Genomic DNA, 17724 nt, shown 5'->3' with positions numbered 1-17724 from the left:
TGCTCTGCCTGCCCAGGGCTGGACCAGACACTGCCTTTCCCTGCAGAGATTATCCCTTGGAGCTGCGTTGAACTTAAAGCAGTTCAAAACACCCAACTATTTCTGTTGCAGCCCTGAGCTACTCTGCATTTTCAGCAAGGAGATGGGCAACAGGAGAAGGGGGTTGTCTTCCTTCTTAGTTACGATCCTTGGGACTTGCAGCTGCAGCAGGAAGCAGAAAAGGCCTCAGGAACAATTGTTCAGCATTAAGATCCTGAGTTGTGCCTCGCAGCTGAGTGTCAGGGTGCAGTTGAGGTTTGGCAGCTGCCCCTGCTGCCTCTGGTTCCCTCCTGATCCCAGTGATGTGCAGGGTCAGGGCTCCACGGCACCGGCGGGAGAGCTGCCGAGTGCCAGAGCCCGACAGAGCTGAGGAACTGCACCAGGGAGGCTGGAAAAACAGCAGCAAGCACAGGAAATAATAGCCAATAAGCAGGGCTTCCGATACGATCATGTTCTCATTTTAGTGTCAAGCGGCAGGCCAGGAATGAAGGGAAAAAATACCGTTCCCCTGCCTTTTTTGGCAATAATGGCTTGTAACCTCAGAGGACTTTCCAGCCTTCAGGATCTGGCTCTACATTTTCTCACTCCACCTGGCTCAGCCTCGCAAACACCCTGCTGAGCACTTGCTCTCTCCATGAAACGTCCAGAGAGATGTGCCCTGGACCTCACCCTCATCTGGCACTCAGAGAGGACACTTGGAGACAACTGATGGGTTTCTCAGTGATGCCCAGGCAGCAATTTCCTTAAAGAGTTGTGTTAAAATGTTGGAGAAAACCATAGGTATGTTCTGAACACCTTGTTTAACTCCACAGCCCGTAGAGCCCTCACTACTGAGCAGTTTTCTTGTCCCCTACTGGCTTCCAACAAATATACACAGGGACTGAATGGGAGGAAGAGCATGCCCTGAGCACACCATCCATGCTGAGGTATAAATAGCTCCATTTCATGGGGCCAAGCAGCTTCCTTAGCCTGGCAGGACAGATCCCAGCAGGCACTTGCAGCTTTCAGACTGAGCTGCTGTGGCAGAACTGTGCCTTGGGGTGGGTGAGCAGGACAGGGACCAGGGTGATCCAGAGGGATCCCTGCTGCCTTGCCTCTCTCACCTCCTCACCCAAGGAGTGCACAGTTCAAGCTGGACCATTTTCCACCCACTTTCTCTCAATAACTTTTAAAGCACATGAGTCTGAGTAACAGCTTTAGAGCAGGGAGGATGCATGACACAATTAAATTGCACCCGAGAGAGGACAGTCCGGGAGGGAGATTTAGAGAAGGCCACACAGTGCTGTGTGTCAGGGGGACCTTGACACAGCGGTCTCAGGCAAGCAGGAGGACATCCTGCCATATTTTTAGATGTTTTTAGATTAGCTGTGTTCCAAAGCACTTCACCAGCGAGCATTTAATAACTGGAGATGTTTTCTTCAGGAAAATGCTCAGGCAGTCCCAGAAGATCCATCACATTTCCTGCACGTCCTCCTGCACAGAGTAACCGAGGCCTGGGTAGGCAGCCAGGGCACTGAATCAGGAGAGAATTGAGTTTTCAGTGCAGTGTTTCCTGGAGCGTGGGCACAGGGCTGTGTTAACAATGTTAGGTGTGGGGCATCTCAGAGGATCTGATGTGAAAAGGAAACAGTTCAGCACAAGAACTAGGGTGAATAAAGCAACCAGGGCTCAGAGCACCAACAAAAAAACAGAAAGAGGAAATAGAAAGGGAGAGAAAAAATTACTTCAGGCACTAACAAGTAACGCAAAGAAACTACTTTCCAGTTAGAGGAAAACTTGCTGGGAAAGTAGGATAAGGGTAGAAAGGGACTATTTTCAACAGACGTGAAGAGACAGGAAAATGTCACCCACATGAATCAAGCAGGTGTGTTCGTTCACCTGGTGGTACAGAAGCTGAATTTAGCAGTGTGGGCACATCACAGTCCTCTGGGGATGGAAGTCACTCCTCGTGTTGGTTTGACCATCATTACACTGTCAAAGCTGCCCAGCAAATACTTGTGTTTTCTGTAAGTGTGGGTTTTCTGGGCTATTCAAATACCATCAGACAAACTCATGGTCTCTTGAGCATTTGTTTTAGGAAGCATATTCAAAGAACCACAATTTAGCATTTACTAGAAAAATTAAATTAATTCATATCCATGAGTATTTGTGGGGAATACAAATGCTAAGTGGGGAACCAAAGGCTAAGACTAGTCAGCACCAGAGGAGTTCATGTCAGCCCCTATTCAACATACTAAAAGTCAGCTCCTTTATCTGAGGAGTCACAATCTCATCTTGGAAGATCCAAGATAATTCAGTGTTTAGTAATGCATTTGTCAAGTAGACTGGGGAAAAAATCAGCATTTTGGGACAATATTCTAACAAAAATTCACATTATTGAACTGGTTGTTCAGTAGGCTGCAGTCCCTTAGTCACAGAGGACCATGTTCCTCCTCTGAAGTGATTCTGACACATGGGGGAGAGGCAGCTCAAAGGGGACAAAAATGAGCAGTGGGCCATTTTTTACAATAGAATATGTATAATGCAGTCATCCAGCTTTGCTGAGTTTGTCTCCAGATGTGAAGGACAAAGCAGTATACAAATGTGTGGGATGGGAGGAATTACAAAGAATGTTTTCAGGGAATTTCATGCCTGGGGAGGAAGGGAAAGAGACAGGACTTGGACATTCAGGATGAGTCTTAGGAAGAGCACTGTGACAGCCAAACCCTTTAGGATTAAAGAATTTAGTCTTAAAAGGAAAGAGGTTTAAAGAAGTCAGTGTATCGGTTACTTGGAACACAAAACTAGATGGAAAAATCTTGCTTTCAAGTCCTGGAATTGAGCAGGACAGGTAATCTCTGGTTCTCACATTTGTGACTCTGAGAACACAACTGGCACAAAAATCCAAATATATCCATCCTCTTTGGAATTCCAGAGCTGGTGCTTGCTCAGTGCTTGTGCCAATGGGGAGGTGGGATCTGGGAGAGCATCTCCCTTGGGTGGCTGGTTCTGCCTGGCACAGGCCCCACAATTGAACACAGCTGGAGGTACCAAACCCCGTAATTCAAAAAGCAAAAATGCAGTTCCTACCTTGGACAAAGACATAGATCCTGGCCATGAGGTCCTCCCGGGCCGGGTGGCTGTCGTGGGCGCAGGTGAGGTACCCGGTGTCATTGGCCACCAGCCTCCTGATGACGAGGGCGGAGCAGCTCTGCCCGGTGCCATTGCGGCAGCTGCTCCTGTGCACCCGTGGGCTGTCCTGGTGCTCCCCCCTCAGCACCCAGCTCACAGACAGGGCTCCCCTGGCAACACAATGCACCGAAAGTCAACAGGACTTCAAGCAAAATTTGGCCTTCCTGCCAGCCAACTGTTCCCAGCGTTCCTATTCTGCTCATTTCCAAATGCATGGTAAAGGTTGCTGGCTGTTTGCTTTTCCACCCATAAGGGATTGAGGTGGGTCCCCACACACTCTTCCCTGGAGCAGGGGAGATTCCTGAAATAGTGGGAACTGCAGCAAGTCAGCTCCTGGAGAAAAATTTAACTTTTCTTCTAACAAACTGCCTGAATGCAAGTTTGTTTTTATAACACTATATTTTAGCCACTTCAAACATTAGAAAGCATCAGATAAAATAATATGTTTCTTCCAAGCTGAGGACTTTGCATATTTTAACAGCTAAATTAATGTATATTTTGTTACACTAAGGCTGCATGGAGAGAGAAGAACATTTATGTAACTTCACATCGCCTTTCTTGCTTAATCAGCAGTGGCTCAGTCTTGATTTCTGTGAAGGGCCTGACACTAGTCAGATCACGGATCTTGGAATACCTGTTTTTCCAGTTCACCTTTTCAGCAGCCAAGAACACCAAACCAGCAGGGCAGAGGTTGTACCATTCCACCCACCTGACCCCTCTGCTGTTGGATCCATGAGCACAGCCCATGGCAAATGCAATTCCATGGAGTTCACAACACAAAGCCAGGCCCACGTGTCACCTACTGCAGGACTCAGAGCTCTAGGCTGATTTAAGTCAGCTCAGTCACAGGTACTGGCTGTGCTGGTCCTGTTGGGCTGGAAGCATCAGGCCATGCCATGGCAGTGGGAGCTCTTGGAACTCTCTTTGGCTTGGGCTGCACTTTGAGGGCTCTTGTGATGCTACACAGGCCTATGAGATGAAGATTATATTTTAGCAGACTGGTCTTTAGTGCTTAGAAAACTGGTGGGTTAGAAGGTAATCACCCATTGACTTTTCTGGGGAAGACATTTGTATGACAGAGGGGGAGTTCTATCTGTGTTTGTAGAGAGAAGCCACTCTTCCAGAGGGCAGGGGATTGACTCAGCCCTTCTCCTCAGTGAATTCCCACTGGCATTTGCTGATCAAGGAGTAAGAACCTCTGGATTTCCCCAGCTGAGTGTTGCCAGGGAGAAATTCGGTCTAGACACATTGACTCAGGATCGAGATGTTAATAAATATCTGACAAGCAGGCTGTGTGAAATTTCCAGTTAGCCAAGAAGTCCAACTCCTCTTTCTGCTCCAGTGGCCCTGTAGTGGTACACGAGGTGCAGTGTGGGAGTGTGTTTGCCAGCAGAGTTAGCAACACTTAAACAAACATCCTCTTGGCCCTCATTCCTGCCCGTCCTTTTGACACCTTCCTGGAGGTGAGGAGACATGGGGCTGAACTCTTGAGGTTATTCCCAGCACTTTGCTGAAGGAGAGCACTGGGAAAAGTGTGCATATCCTTTCTGGTGAACAGCCTCACCCTCGGTTTTGGATGCAATGGTGACTTGGCCAACCCCACCTCATCCGCCAGAGCAGCTTCCTGTCCTTCCGAGCACGGGGTTGGTTTTTGATGTCCCTGCCCAGCTCTGTCCCCACCTCACCGACGTCATTAGTGGTGTAAATATTCCACTGTCCAGAACTGGGACTCCTGGCCCAGAATATGGAACAATGCCACTTGACATGGAGACACGAAGCTTCCAGCATGTCATCACATCCCTGCCTCTCTCCGTCCCCCAGTCTGGTGTCCCTCGGGGCTGGGAATCTGCAACTGTGGCTGTGCAGAGCACAACTGGGATTTCACATGCCCGGACTTCCTTACATCTGCCCACTTTTTCCTCTGCATATTTTATCCCGGGGGAAGATGAAGACTTTGGCTATCACGTTGGGATTTTCACACATCTGGCAGAGGGGAGTCGCAGCAGTAGCTTTGGCCAGGCTACCAAAAATCAGAAAATCTTGACCAAGAACCTCAAATGTATGCAGTTTAAGGGAGAAGGGATGTTCACACAGACCTGCTTGGTCTGCTGCCTTGTGCCATGCCCCACACGGCCCCAGTACCCCTGGAATACAAAGGATTCCCGAGCTCTCTCTGGGCCAGTTCAGAGCAAATCTGTGAGTGTGCAGATGCTGGTGTGGCAGAGGAGGCAGGATGACAGGCAGGATGATACAGGGAATCTTGCACTCAAAGTGCAGAAAACACACTTCAGTTTCTGTTCCCAGCTCTTGTGTGAGCTGAACCAAGGAGCTGGAATGCTCTGGGCCCCAGTGCCACGTGAGCTTGGCCCTGTGCTCACACAGCTTGCTGTTTCTCACACCTGCCATGTGGATTTATTGCTTTGCATCCATAAAGCAACAAGGGACTGAAGTGCTAATAACTTCTTCAACTACTTATTCATCTGGTGATATTAGAAAAGTAGGATGCCCCTCCAAATTAAAAAGGCAGTGGATGGGGAACTGCTGAAAAGTCTTGATTTAGTTGGCCTGGAGCTCTACACTGACCTCATGCCCACACAGTGGGTTTTATGAAGTACAGCATCTAGATTTTAAAGGACTGCTCAAACTTTATTGCCATCGTGGTTTTTGCTTGCCAAGCTAAAAATACCACTGTAAGGTTGTTTTGACCTTGTAAGCCACATGGCTAGCTGGAGGTATTTGGAAAAAAACTGCCTTACACTCCAGAAAACATCCCAAATTTACACAGTCTCAGTCAATTTACCTTTCACTGTAACAAAGAATTAAATAGTCTGGGACAAAAATCAGAGGGGACAAATGTGTCAGTATAACATACAGCTCAGACTCACCTTCCCACTGCTTTTTCTTCATGGAACCTTCCATGTAATGGCTATAGTCAAGGGGACCTTGCAAGAAGGTGTAAAAATGTGTGTGAGAGACAGAGAGAAACTGTGATAATTTGTGTTACCTTAAGGCTTCTCTCCTACAACACTCTCAGAAGAAAAATTAATAAACAACCTCTGGCAGTGGTTTAGCTTAAAAATCACACTCAGAACAAGTAACACCTACGTCCATCTCAGCCTTTTGTGTGACTGAGCAGCTGATGGATGTTCTGGTACAGCAGAGAGGGCTGTGAGTGCCAGTCAGCTGTGACCAAACACTATATTTCCCTTTCCAGAGGATCCTCTCCCTCTAAACATATGTCATTACCAAAATTGTGCTGGTTGTGCCAGGACTGAAAAGTTGCCATGTTTTACAATATGAGCAGTTTGGTTTTTCACAAGTCCTGGTTATCTTTGATTTAAAGAACGTGATCTGTTTAAACAGGTCAGGTCTTTGAACGGACACATACTGACTGCTGCTTATTTAACTGTCATATTATGGGGCTAGATGGTATTTGAGGGTAGGAAGTTTAAGCTCATATGTGTATATATATATATATATGTGTGTGTGTGTGTGTGTGTATGCAAAGAGATAATGGCATGCCCTGGTGCTCTTGTTTGTCATTCCCTTATAGACAGGGAGCAAAAGAACAATTTTGGCAGCAGAGGAGCTGAATCTGCCCCTATTTGCAGAGAGAATTTTCCAGTCATGTCCTTAAGCACAACACATCCCTCTCCCATAAGCTCCCCCGTGTGCTGACTCAGGATTTTGCTGGGCCCCTTTTCAACACAAAGAATCTGGGCAGGCTGAATGCTGACCTGACACTTTCCCCCTGCTCTGTTACAGCCCATCCAGTTCCCTCCACGCAAAAATGCACGTGAGGGCAAACAACCCTGGTTCCCTCTGCTCTGCCCTGCCCAGAAGCTGTTCTGGTCCAAGGTAATGAACACGACGACAGAAATCCAGCAGTGCTGGGACAATCCTTACCTGCATTTTATTTTTAGGGTGTCTCCTGGTGAGAGGACAATGTGGTCCTTTGCAATGCTCAGCACTGGTTTCTGGAAAAGCTCTTCCTCGGCAAGACCTGACCCAAATAAAGAAGCAACCATCATTAGACGAGGCTATTCACGGGCTCAGACCAGGCACAATGCACTCGAGGCAAGCTTTTTGTTTTGTAAATAGTTCCTAATTTGGGGGCCCACACAGTGCTTGCATTTAGTACTGCACTGGTGCAGTTCAGTGAAAGTGGAGTTGGGAGATGCCCTCAGTTTGTTTCCAGTGTCCTTTACTCATCTCCTTTCTGACACCAAGCAGCTGTGTTTCTGCTGACAGTCTTTTTTTTTCTTGTGTTTAGGGGCAGCTTTATTACTGAATTATTGCAGATTTAGAAGAACAGATCTGTGTTTAAAGGATTTTGCACACCTATAAAAGTGGAAGGAGGTCTTTGGGAAATTATTTGATGTGTGAGCTCATATGTTACATTTCAATCAATGGGAGAAGAGAAAACAATAATTCTGGGGAGCAGCTCTTTGATTCACCACTGTGGAATTGAAAGCCTGGTGATTCCCAAATCACCATTCCCAAATACTGGATCTGAACTGAGCCAAGGGCTGCTGGCTTTGTGGGCCTCGTGGCTGCTCCAAGGGGAACCTGCAGTGGTGTTTGGGACACCACTGGTGTGGCAAGGTTTGTCAGGTCGCAGATGACAGTGGTTGTTAATGACAGTAGGGATAAAGGTCTCTCTCATCATCTCCTGGCCCAAGAAATGTCTCCTGACTGTGCAAGTGTCCTCAGTGAGTATCTGAGTATACCTCTATGATGATATAATTTTCAGAAATTGAAACTGAAAAGAACCAGAAGTGAGGTTGGCCAGGCTGGTTTCCTTGTCCAAATTCAAAGTAACATAATCAAGAAGGGGAGAAAACAGGCTTAGATAAGGATCTCCATTTCCAAAGCTCTGACATTAAAGCTGTATGTTTTCTTTCCCCTCTTGCTCTTCAAATCTCTATCTTCTCCTTTGCCTTGAACCTGATAAGCCAGAAATCCTTCTGTGGGCTCACAGCACAAGCATTATTCGCAGCAGGGAAGGGAGATAACATATCTCACAAAGAGAGAAACACTAGGCTTTAACTTTTCAACTGGATGAAACAGTGATTTTCCTGCCTCCCACCTCTCAGCTCTCATCTCTTTTTTGCTGGATTTCAGTAAATTGCTCATGGCCTGGCATCAGTGAATCACTCCCCTTCGGAGTATCTGGCTTCTTCCATGAGCCCTTCGAGTTCCCCCAGTAACTCCGGGGAGGCCAGATAATCTCACAGCACCACAGAGTCCTTCCAGAGGGGATCCTACCCAGGCAGAATATTGCTGGACTCCCTTCAGAGGCACTGACCCTTCCTCTAGACTCTGGCTGAGACTTTGAACTAGTCCTGGCCACCAGAGAGAGAGATCCATCCCACTGACCCCTGCTTTGCATAACTGATAACATTGTAGCTCTATCTCCAAAGTCCTTTGCAGAATAAGAAGTTGGAGTTTGACCAACACAAACTCCTTCCAGTGTATCTGTGGGACATTATTATCATGGCCCTACTACAAACTGCCATTCCCTGTAATGCTGGGGAAGCAAAACAACTGGTGGGATTCAGCCCTGCAATTCCCATTTCTTGTAGGAAGTACTGTTATTCCCAAACACGTTCAGGATGGAATGTGCAGGGAGCAGCACCATATTTAGCTGAGAATCAACAGGAAAAGTCCCAAACTTTGTAGGAGGAGACACTGCCAGGCACTTTGAGTGCCTTCTGGTTTCTAGACACAACCAGTTCCCCCTGAGCACGGGCTGAGCTTTGGCATGAGTTACTGGTATTTCACACTCTCTTAAGACCATGTGCTGAGCTTTGCAAAAATGATCCAAAAAATGGCCAACACCTTCAAATATGTTTGTCAGGTGTCATTTAATTTGCCATCTGAGTGTGGTTTGGGGTCCGTGCAGCTCTCCCATGACACTGCTCCTCCCGGGATCTGCTCTGGGCTGCTGATGATGTGACTTCAGCCAGGTGCTGCTTCAACTTAGAAAGTCCTGGGGTTTGAAACAAGCCTTTATTTCTTTTCTCTTAAGCCTTCAGTTGTTCTTAGGGTGTAGAGGGGCTCAGCTGGTGTCTCAAGCTGGCCTTTTGAACAGCCCTGAGTTGTACCTCTCGTGAGTGTGACACTGTTGGAAGGGTCTGGAGTCAAAGCCAGAGAACTGGCTTGAGACCTGAGCTGCTGTTCTGGCCCCATAGCAATGGAGCCCAGGGGCTTTTATAATACTTGACACTGGTTTTGCTAAAAGAAAGAAAAGTATTTTCCAATTATTCTGGTTTTACTTCTGAGCTACTTCTTTCCCAAAGTTTATTTTGGCTTTAGGAGCTGAAGAAAAGAATAAGCAAAGTGTAATTTTAGACCTTTTCTACCCCTGGAGGACAGGAGGAGAAATTCCTGTGCCACACACACATCTGGTCACTGCCTCCAGGTGACAGAGGGTTCATATAAACACGGGGTGTGCCCTTTCTGCCACACTAGAGCCAGAGCTGAGGGCACTGGGAAAGAAAGGTTTGAAGCCAAAACTGAGAGAGCAGTAAGGGAAAAGGTGAGGTTGTGCTACAGCAGGACACTAAATGCCAAACTGGCACAAGAAGGCCTCACAATATTCTCAACCTCTCCTGGTCCCTTTTGACTTCAGCTTTTAGAGGTAAAGCTGGGGACAGCCCCAGGGTGTGTTGGATGAGAAGAAAGGGATCTTCTCCACTTGTGTATTTTTTGTGCATACTTGAGGGGACTCATGTCCTTAAGAAGGTTTTGGGATGCTGCAAACAGCTTGCTGCAGAGAAAACCAGGCTGTGCCCAGCAGTGCATCCCCTCCTTTTCCACAGTCCTGCTCCCTAACCTTTGTTTAGCTCTGGATTCCCGTTCCCACCCATCAGTGGTGCCAGGGCAGCCTGGGCTGCAGGTTGATGCTGTTCTTCTTGTACCAAGACTGAGTCTTCTGGGGCGTTGTGTGCAGGTCTCCTGCTTGGTGGGAAGTAAGTAGGATTGATTGCAGGGGCTGTGAAACAGGTAGGAGTGATCTGGTTTGGGAAGGGCAAAGTTAACCCCCTGCTGACGCCCCCCAGGAGAGCATCATTTCAATACTCTGCAGTGCTTTGCCTTCCTTTTAGAGTGAATATTCACTGTTCTCTTGTGTTCCATTTTGGGTTTATGGCTTGAATCAAATGTCTCACACCTCTTTTGCAGCTACTCTGCACTTTATATAAAAGCTCCCAGACTTGACAGATATCTCTCTGTTTTCCACCTACAACCTGCCCAGGGTGGGGTGGGGGACCCCCACTGCTGGGCCAAGTCCTGCTGAAGCTGATGAGCTCTGATTGCTCGGCTCCAGCTAAAATGCCCAGGCCTAAAATAACATTCTCCTTGTCCCTAATTAAATAATTTTGGTCCTGCTCTAGGGCTTCAAGGGTCACAGAGTTAAAAACAAGTCCTCAGCCTTGTCATTACCTTGGCAAAGCTCTGCAGAGGAATGAGCAGTCTGGCAAACAGCCACGAGGGAAGGCCTCAGTGCCATGGCTGTCCCTGCCATTCCCTGTGGAGATAACACTGCTGCCTGGTGCAGCATCCTTCCCTAACTCTGGCATAGTTTGGGATAAGGTGATGCAGTGATGATGCCGTAGGTTTAGGAGACCTTGTTGCCTCCTGCAGAGCTACAAACAGGTCTTAGCACAACATCCCCTCTGTAAACCAAGGGAGAAGGACGGGCTCCTCCTGGGAAGGGACGTGTTGCATCTCCTGTCAGGTTCCTGCCCTCACTTAGATGTTGCCAACATGAGTTGGCTGCAGCAAGACAAGAACACAGCATCACCAGGCTAAAGATGCCTCCAGGAAGAGCCCCCAGAGCCTCATTGCACTATTTCTACCCTGAGAGCTTAATCTTACCTTCAGTTTAGACTTTAACATTCTGCTCTTGCCAGTGAAAACCACAAACACAGCACAACCACACAAATCCTTGGGATTGGAATGGGAAAGGTTGACTGAAACATTATCCAGGGAAGAAAAATATATTGAAAACTGTCTTTCCTGGGATAATCTGATTTTGCAGCACAGCCAGCATTAAAGACAGGAGGATCCCCAGGCAGAGGGTAATGGGTGACCCCCCTCACCTCCCTGTCAGGTGGTTTCTGACTCCATCTCACTTGGCAGAGGGAGATCCCTCCCACATAAGGCCTGATGGTTCGTGCTTAGGCCCATCAGTGAGCATGGAGAAAAACTATTTTTAATCTCTGTTTCTTATTGTAACAGTCTTCCTTCAGGCATCCTCTGGGCACCGCAGCTATCCTTGAGAAAGCCTTCCCAGATGGTTGTGAGATGGGCCATGTCTGGTGTCGAACACAGTGACAGCTCACATCACTGTGATGTCTGATCAGGGGATCCACGGATCCCTCTTGGGCACAGGGGAGGGGGAGGCTGGAGGAACAGTATCAGATAGCACCTAAACCCTGCATCAGATGGCAAGGAAATAATTGCTGGGCAAACTGGGCACTGCTGTGCTGACACCTAAATGAGACAGGTTAGAGCAAGGCCCTTGTTCCACGAGGACTTGGGCACACAAATAGGCTTTTGCACATGGTTGGACTCCAGGGACTATTCATGTGTGCAAAGTCACTCGTGTGCGCAGATCTGGGCCCCAGGACACGTCAGGGCCCATTAGAAAGGACTGGAAGTCAGAGTTTTAGAGTTGATTTGAGCCGAAGAGAGGGAGAGGCACATACACAACATTTAAAAACTGATTTGTCATTGCTGGCATGAGCTAGGGATACTCCTGTGAGCTGTGCTTGCCTGAAAGCCTTCTGAGTCAGAGCCTGGATGGGGAGCACACTCTGTGCTCTGAGACCACTGGGATCTCTGCAGGCTGCATGGAGAGCACACACGGCCCTGGTCACCAGGAACGAGGTGACCAGCAATAATAGGGACGGTACAGAGCAAAAGCTGTTTCCTCTGCTCCTGTCATGGAAAACGTGCAGAAGTCAGTCCCTCCAAATGACTTTGTCTCTGCAGCAGTAAATGACACCAAGTAAATGACAATGTGCTTCCCTCTCAGATGCCAGAGCACCTCATCACAAGCTCAGTGTGAGCACAGCTCAGAATGAGCAGGTACCAGTTTTAAAGGGTATTTACATGCTTCTATCCCCAAGGAAATCTATTTTTGCTGGAATTAGAGAGCTCAAGGATTCATTGAAAAGCTGTGTGTGTTTAAACCAGTGGCCTGTAATCATTTTAGGATTTATTTCAAGGTTACCCCCTATGAAAAGAGAAGACACGACAGCACTGCCATCATTATTGGATCACAAGCCTTGCAATATTTGGTGTGTTTATTAAGTCTTCAGCTCCTGGAGTCAGCTTTCACTTGTTATGGTCAAGTAATTCTTTCTTATTTTAAAGTCTTAAAAAGGCATTAGCAAATAACTAAAGAGATCCACATCTGCCCCTTTTCTGTTGTGAGTTTGGACACAGGACTTTTGATTCTCCTGGACTCATCACTGGCATTAATCAAGTGTTTTGTGCTCTCTGTTCAAAGTGCAAAATCTTCTAAATGAAATGCTATTGCACTGACTTCCCCAGCAGAGGAGAAGGGATGTTCTTGTGATGAAGGTCTTGGCTGTAAGTGAGGAACAGATCTCTCAATATTCTTTTCTGCCAACCAGTGAGTTCTGTATCAAGCCACCTGATGGGCACCAAGTCAGTACAGAGGCCAAAGGCCCCTGTGAAGGGCTGCAGATGGGGAGTGTGTGGATCAGAAAGAGTTGTTTGAGGGTAACTTACCCTCTAGACCTAATTGAATGCCTCTCTCCTATTTCACTTCCCTCCTGATTTGCTCAGGGGTTTGATCAGGTTATTTGCTCTCTCAATTCTTCATGTGAATATTGAGGATAATAATTTAACTTGTCTGTAAAGATTTAAGCCCTTTGTCTTCTTGTGTGCATTCTCTCTGTGCTGAACTGCTTTTCCTAGAGGAGGAGGTGAGAAGGGGTTCAGACTCTGCTTCAGCCACAGCCTCACCTGAGGCAGAAGCACCACTTTAACCAGTGTTCCGTGTGCTGGGAGCTGAGAGCCAAGCTGCCCATGCCCAAACTTCACATCTCAGTTATATGACACTGCAAGGTAATTGCAAAATCAGGAAGAATCACCTTAAAGCAGTGGGCCATCTAAAAGGCAACAGCTCCACCTTTGCTGAGGAATCCAAACCATGGAGATGTGACAGGGCTCACAACTGGAGGGTGAAACACCAGACAGCAGATGGTTAATGCGCCCAAGGAGCAGCCTGGAGTGGAATGGGAAAAAAAAATCTTCCTGAAAAGCCTGTCTCTGGAAAGTGCATGGGAAATGAGCTGCAGGTCCACCAGGAAAGTACAACTCATGCCCGTGTGCAGCTTGTTTCTCCCTGACATCGCCCAGGACCAGGGTCTCACCATGCCTTGGATGTTTGAGCAACCCACCCTCGTTCCTGGGAAACCCACCCATGGGACTGGGGAATGCTGCTGTGGGAAAAGCCAAGAGCAAACAGCCCACATGCAGTGGGACCCAGGGGCCCTTGAACACTCATCACAATCTTTTGCCAAAATTGTCTCCCTTGCTACACCGCTGCTATTCAAGCAGAATTATTTTTAAGGAAAATAGTTCATCAACTTTAAAAGATTTTTTGTTTTCCTTGTTTGTTTTTGGGAAATGGTTACTAGAAGCCTATCTTCCTGTGGTTTTCCACCTGGAAATAACCAGGAATCCCCAAGAGTGGTCCTGCAACAGAACTGCTGTGGGTGGGCAGAGCTAACAACCTGCAGGCCAGAGCCAGAGCTTCCCTTCCTACAGAAGCTGAAGAACTTCATCCAAAATTAAATTAGCAACCAGAAACTCATCAGGAGAGATGGCTAAGATTGCTTCAGGATATTCAAATGCAAGTGTTAACCCCAGAGTATCTCTGGCAAAGCAACAGGCTTCATGTTTTCATTGATTTTCCAAGCCAGAGAAGGCAGTATTTCCTCATGAGGGTATTTCCTCATGACTCATGAGAAAGGGGAGCACTTCCCACCCATTCTTCTCTGCCTGCTGCAAATGGAAGTTCAGCCAGAGGCAGCAGTTTGGGTGTAAATGGTCCTGGTGACAACCACGAAAAATTAAATCATTAGTCTGGAGTGGGGGAGCCATCAACAACAGCACAGTAAAAACAACTACTAAGTAGAGCAAGTGTTTAAAGATAAGATAAGATATCCCAGCTTTTGGGATTTTTTCCTACAAGGCTTTTCCTCAGCCGTGGATGCATCAGCACTTCCTGCTGAAGTGGCACAGGGTCACTCTGGTTTCCTCCTGTAATCAGCAAACCCTTCAGCAAGGCCACCTATTGCTGTGTGTGCAGACACGAGAACCCCGTGTCGAGCCACAGCAACTGTCCTCTGGTTTTCTGTAATCAAAACATAACCTTTGGTGTTCACCTACACCTGCTCCAAGGCAACTCCTGGAGCCATAATGCCATGTCCTTTCTGGGCTGTCCATGATAGGGGTCACTGTATCAGTTGCAGATTTATGGAAAGAGGTCACAGAAAGCAACTCCAGGTCAAAATTGTTTGGTCTTGGGCAGCAGCAGCTCATTAATCAGAGCCATTGTTTTCCCTCTGACGCTGTAGAGTCCTGCAGAACGACAGAGATACCCCCACCCTGTGCTGGTGGTGAGTTACGTAGTGAGGGTGACAGTCCTTGCTTTGTAACTGAATGATAAACTGAGAACCTGGATCTGCAGCCATAAAATAAACATGAAATCTGAGAAAGGAGGTGGCAATGTCTGCAATCATCTGCCATGCACTCAAGCACAATTTGAAGTATTTAGGAAATGTGGTAATCTCATGTCAATGGAAAAAAGGCCGAGAATGTTGTTATTTCTTGATCCAAATTATGGCAATTCCTCTGGGAAAGAGAAGATCTGGCACATCTCCATGATTAGGAAATAAGCAAACCCAGTGGGGAGATGCACAAAAAAGGAGACCACGCTATGTGCTAAAGATTTTAGGGGAAAAAAATAATCAAAGAATGTGAGGTATGAAGCTGTCTTTGCCTCTGCCCCCAACATGGTCTCCTGAGAAAAGCTTTAGGGCTGCAGATGCAAGTGTTTCCAATGATTCCCAGACAGGATTACTTCATCAGCGCTCCAGACATAGCTGTCATTCTTCCTCACTTGACCATCCTGAGGGGAGAGCACATTCTTCAGGCAAGGCTGAGAGTCAGGAGGAAGAAAGGCCCACATGGAGCTCTGGGGTGACCCACCACGAGAGCAGCCCTGGCAGGAGCCTGACACAGCTCTCTGCTGGTGCCCTCCGCGCCAGGGTTCACCCTGCACTCTCACTGCCCACGCAGCACATCCTACCTGCCTCTCACCTCCTCCCAGGGCACTCTGGGGGGATTCACTGCACCCCATCTGCACATCTAACGCAGCATTCATCTGGAAGTGAATCTGGACAAGACTTCTCCCCTTTCTCCAGAGCACTGGGTAGGAAAATGGGAAGGTAGAAAGCTTCCTCATGAGGGGCAGTGGAGGGGCAGCTCCGATCTCTGCTCTGTGACCAGTGACAGACTTGAGGAGTGTTTGGACAAAGCTCTGAGGGACAGGGTGAGATTGTTGGGGTGTCTGTGCAGGGCCAGGAGCTGGACTGGATGATCCCTGTGAGTCTCTTCACACTCAGGATATTCCATAATCTAGCTCTGCCTCGTCTGGTCCTTTCCAGGCTTCCCTGTGTCCCTGTGTCAACTCAGAAGTGTCAGCACAGGTGAGCTCCTGGGAGTGTGTGATGGATAGAGCTGGATGTTTTTATTGCTCGTCAGCCTAGCAGTTCCTCACAGCTACAAACAGCAAACCTGCATCAAGTTATGATCCCAGCTTGTCAAAACCCTGCACGCAGTTGCCTTTAATCTAATCAGAATCACCCTCTGCAGTTACTTTGTGTGTGGAGAGTAGTTATGTAGACAGTTGTGGATGCTCAGTTTAACACGTTCCTTCGAACATTTTAAAACACTTTTAACTAAATTACTGATTATTTTGAGTAGTATCATCAAATTTGCTCGTTTATCAAAGGTGACATGTAAGGCTGAAAAATTAACAGCAGTAATTCTTGGACTTCATGTGTGTCACAGCACAGCACTAAACACTGTGTTCATCAATGGATTAAATTTGGCACCTCTCTAAATTTCTTTCAAACTTATTTGTTTTGTACAGCTGCAAATAATGAAAGTAATTGTTGTGCTGACTCTGTTCCAAGAACTATTCCCCAGCCTGCTGATGTGCACAGAAAGGATCAGGCATTTTTGAAATCCATCTTGATATGAGCCAGGACCTCTCATGAAAACAACAAGTAGTAAATCTCTCTGGATGCAGGAGTGATTTCCCTCTTGTTCCTGCTCAGTATTACTATTTATACTGGACTTTTAACCTGGAATAAAGGGGCTGCCTATACTTTGGTGATCCACCCTTTGAGCAGGGTGGATGTTTTGATAAAGAGAAGACCTTTTAAAGTTAGAGCAGTAGTAGAGAAGTTTCCAATAGGTTTGCTCATTTATACAGTTTTATACCTTTCTCATAATTTTTTTTAAGTGTCAAGAAATCAGATATAAAAAACCCACAATAATCTTCTTTTCTGTAAGGATATGATATGTTAATATTATTTTTTTACTTGCTAATCACATTATTGCACTCTTCTTGGCAGACTGGAAGTATCTGTGGTGTTCCTGTACCATGGTGGCACTTCCCAGAGAGGAAACAGGGTGCACCAAGAGTTCTAAAGCTGCATGTTTTCCAGCAGGAGACAGGGAGAATTGAGGTGGGGTTTATTTTTCTGTAGGCAAGAAATTGCCTTAATTCAGTGTTTTGGAGGCAACACAATAACCCAGACAGGCAGCAGCTCCTCACTCAGCCCAGCTGCCAGCAGAGGTCAGACTTTAAGCTGGCACTATCAAATATAAATGAGGGATTTCCCTTAGGTTTCCATACAAGTTGCAGTCAGTGGTGAAATGAAATTTTTGCCAGAATTCAATAAAGTAATGCTGGTTTCACACATGTTGAAAGCTGTCCTGGTACCTCAGAGAGCTCATCCAGTCCCTGTCATCTCTAAAGTGTGATCAGGAAACAACATTCAATATCAGTTTAGGGCAGTCAGGCTTGTTTCTGAACAACAGCTTTGGAGCTGAAAAATAACCCTCATATAAATCAAAAGCAAACTGATGAAAATGAAAATTTCTCAAGTTAAAGAGGTTGATAAATTAAGTTTCACTGGGCTATACCACACAAATTAAAGTTCCAAATACCATCCCACTTGCCATATAGACTTAGATTTACATAGCTCGTGAGGGGTGATGGCTTTGAACTTCACCTGGCCTGGCTATTTCAGTTCTCAGCCAGAACATTCATTATCAGAGCAATTTTCCATGTAACAAAAGGTAATATCAGCAAGTGACACAGTATTTAAAAATACCAAGTCAACTAAATTATTGTACTGTATGTCAGCTTGGAAAACTGTAAGATGGATACCCTAG

At 46.8% G+C, this 17724-nt stretch overlaps 1 protein-coding gene across 1 annotated transcript in view; it reads right to left on the bottom strand.

The window, feature by feature from the left end:
• Window positions 1-17724, bottom strand: part of LOC116793766 (vascular endothelial growth factor receptor kdr-like) — a 132785-nt gene that overhangs the window by 90066 nt on the left and 24995 nt on the right. Inside the window, exons 2-3 of the mRNA XM_032701846.1 lie at window positions 7117-7213; window positions 3109-3320 (exon numbers count right to left, since the gene is read on the bottom strand). Of these exons, the coding sequence (XP_032557737.1) occupies window positions 3109-3320; window positions 7117-7213 (309 nt within the window). The remainder of the gene's footprint in view (window positions 1-3108; window positions 3321-7116; window positions 7214-17724) is intronic.

This window comes from Chiroxiphia lanceolata, chromosome 14, assembly GCF_009829145.1.
Source record: "Chiroxiphia lanceolata isolate bChiLan1 chromosome 14, bChiLan1.pri, whole genome shotgun sequence".
Lineage (NCBI taxonomy): Eukaryota > Metazoa > Chordata > Aves > Passeriformes > Pipridae > Chiroxiphia > Chiroxiphia lanceolata.
Note: the sequence above shows the minus strand (reverse complement) of the source record. Positions and strands in the feature narration are given on the sequence as shown.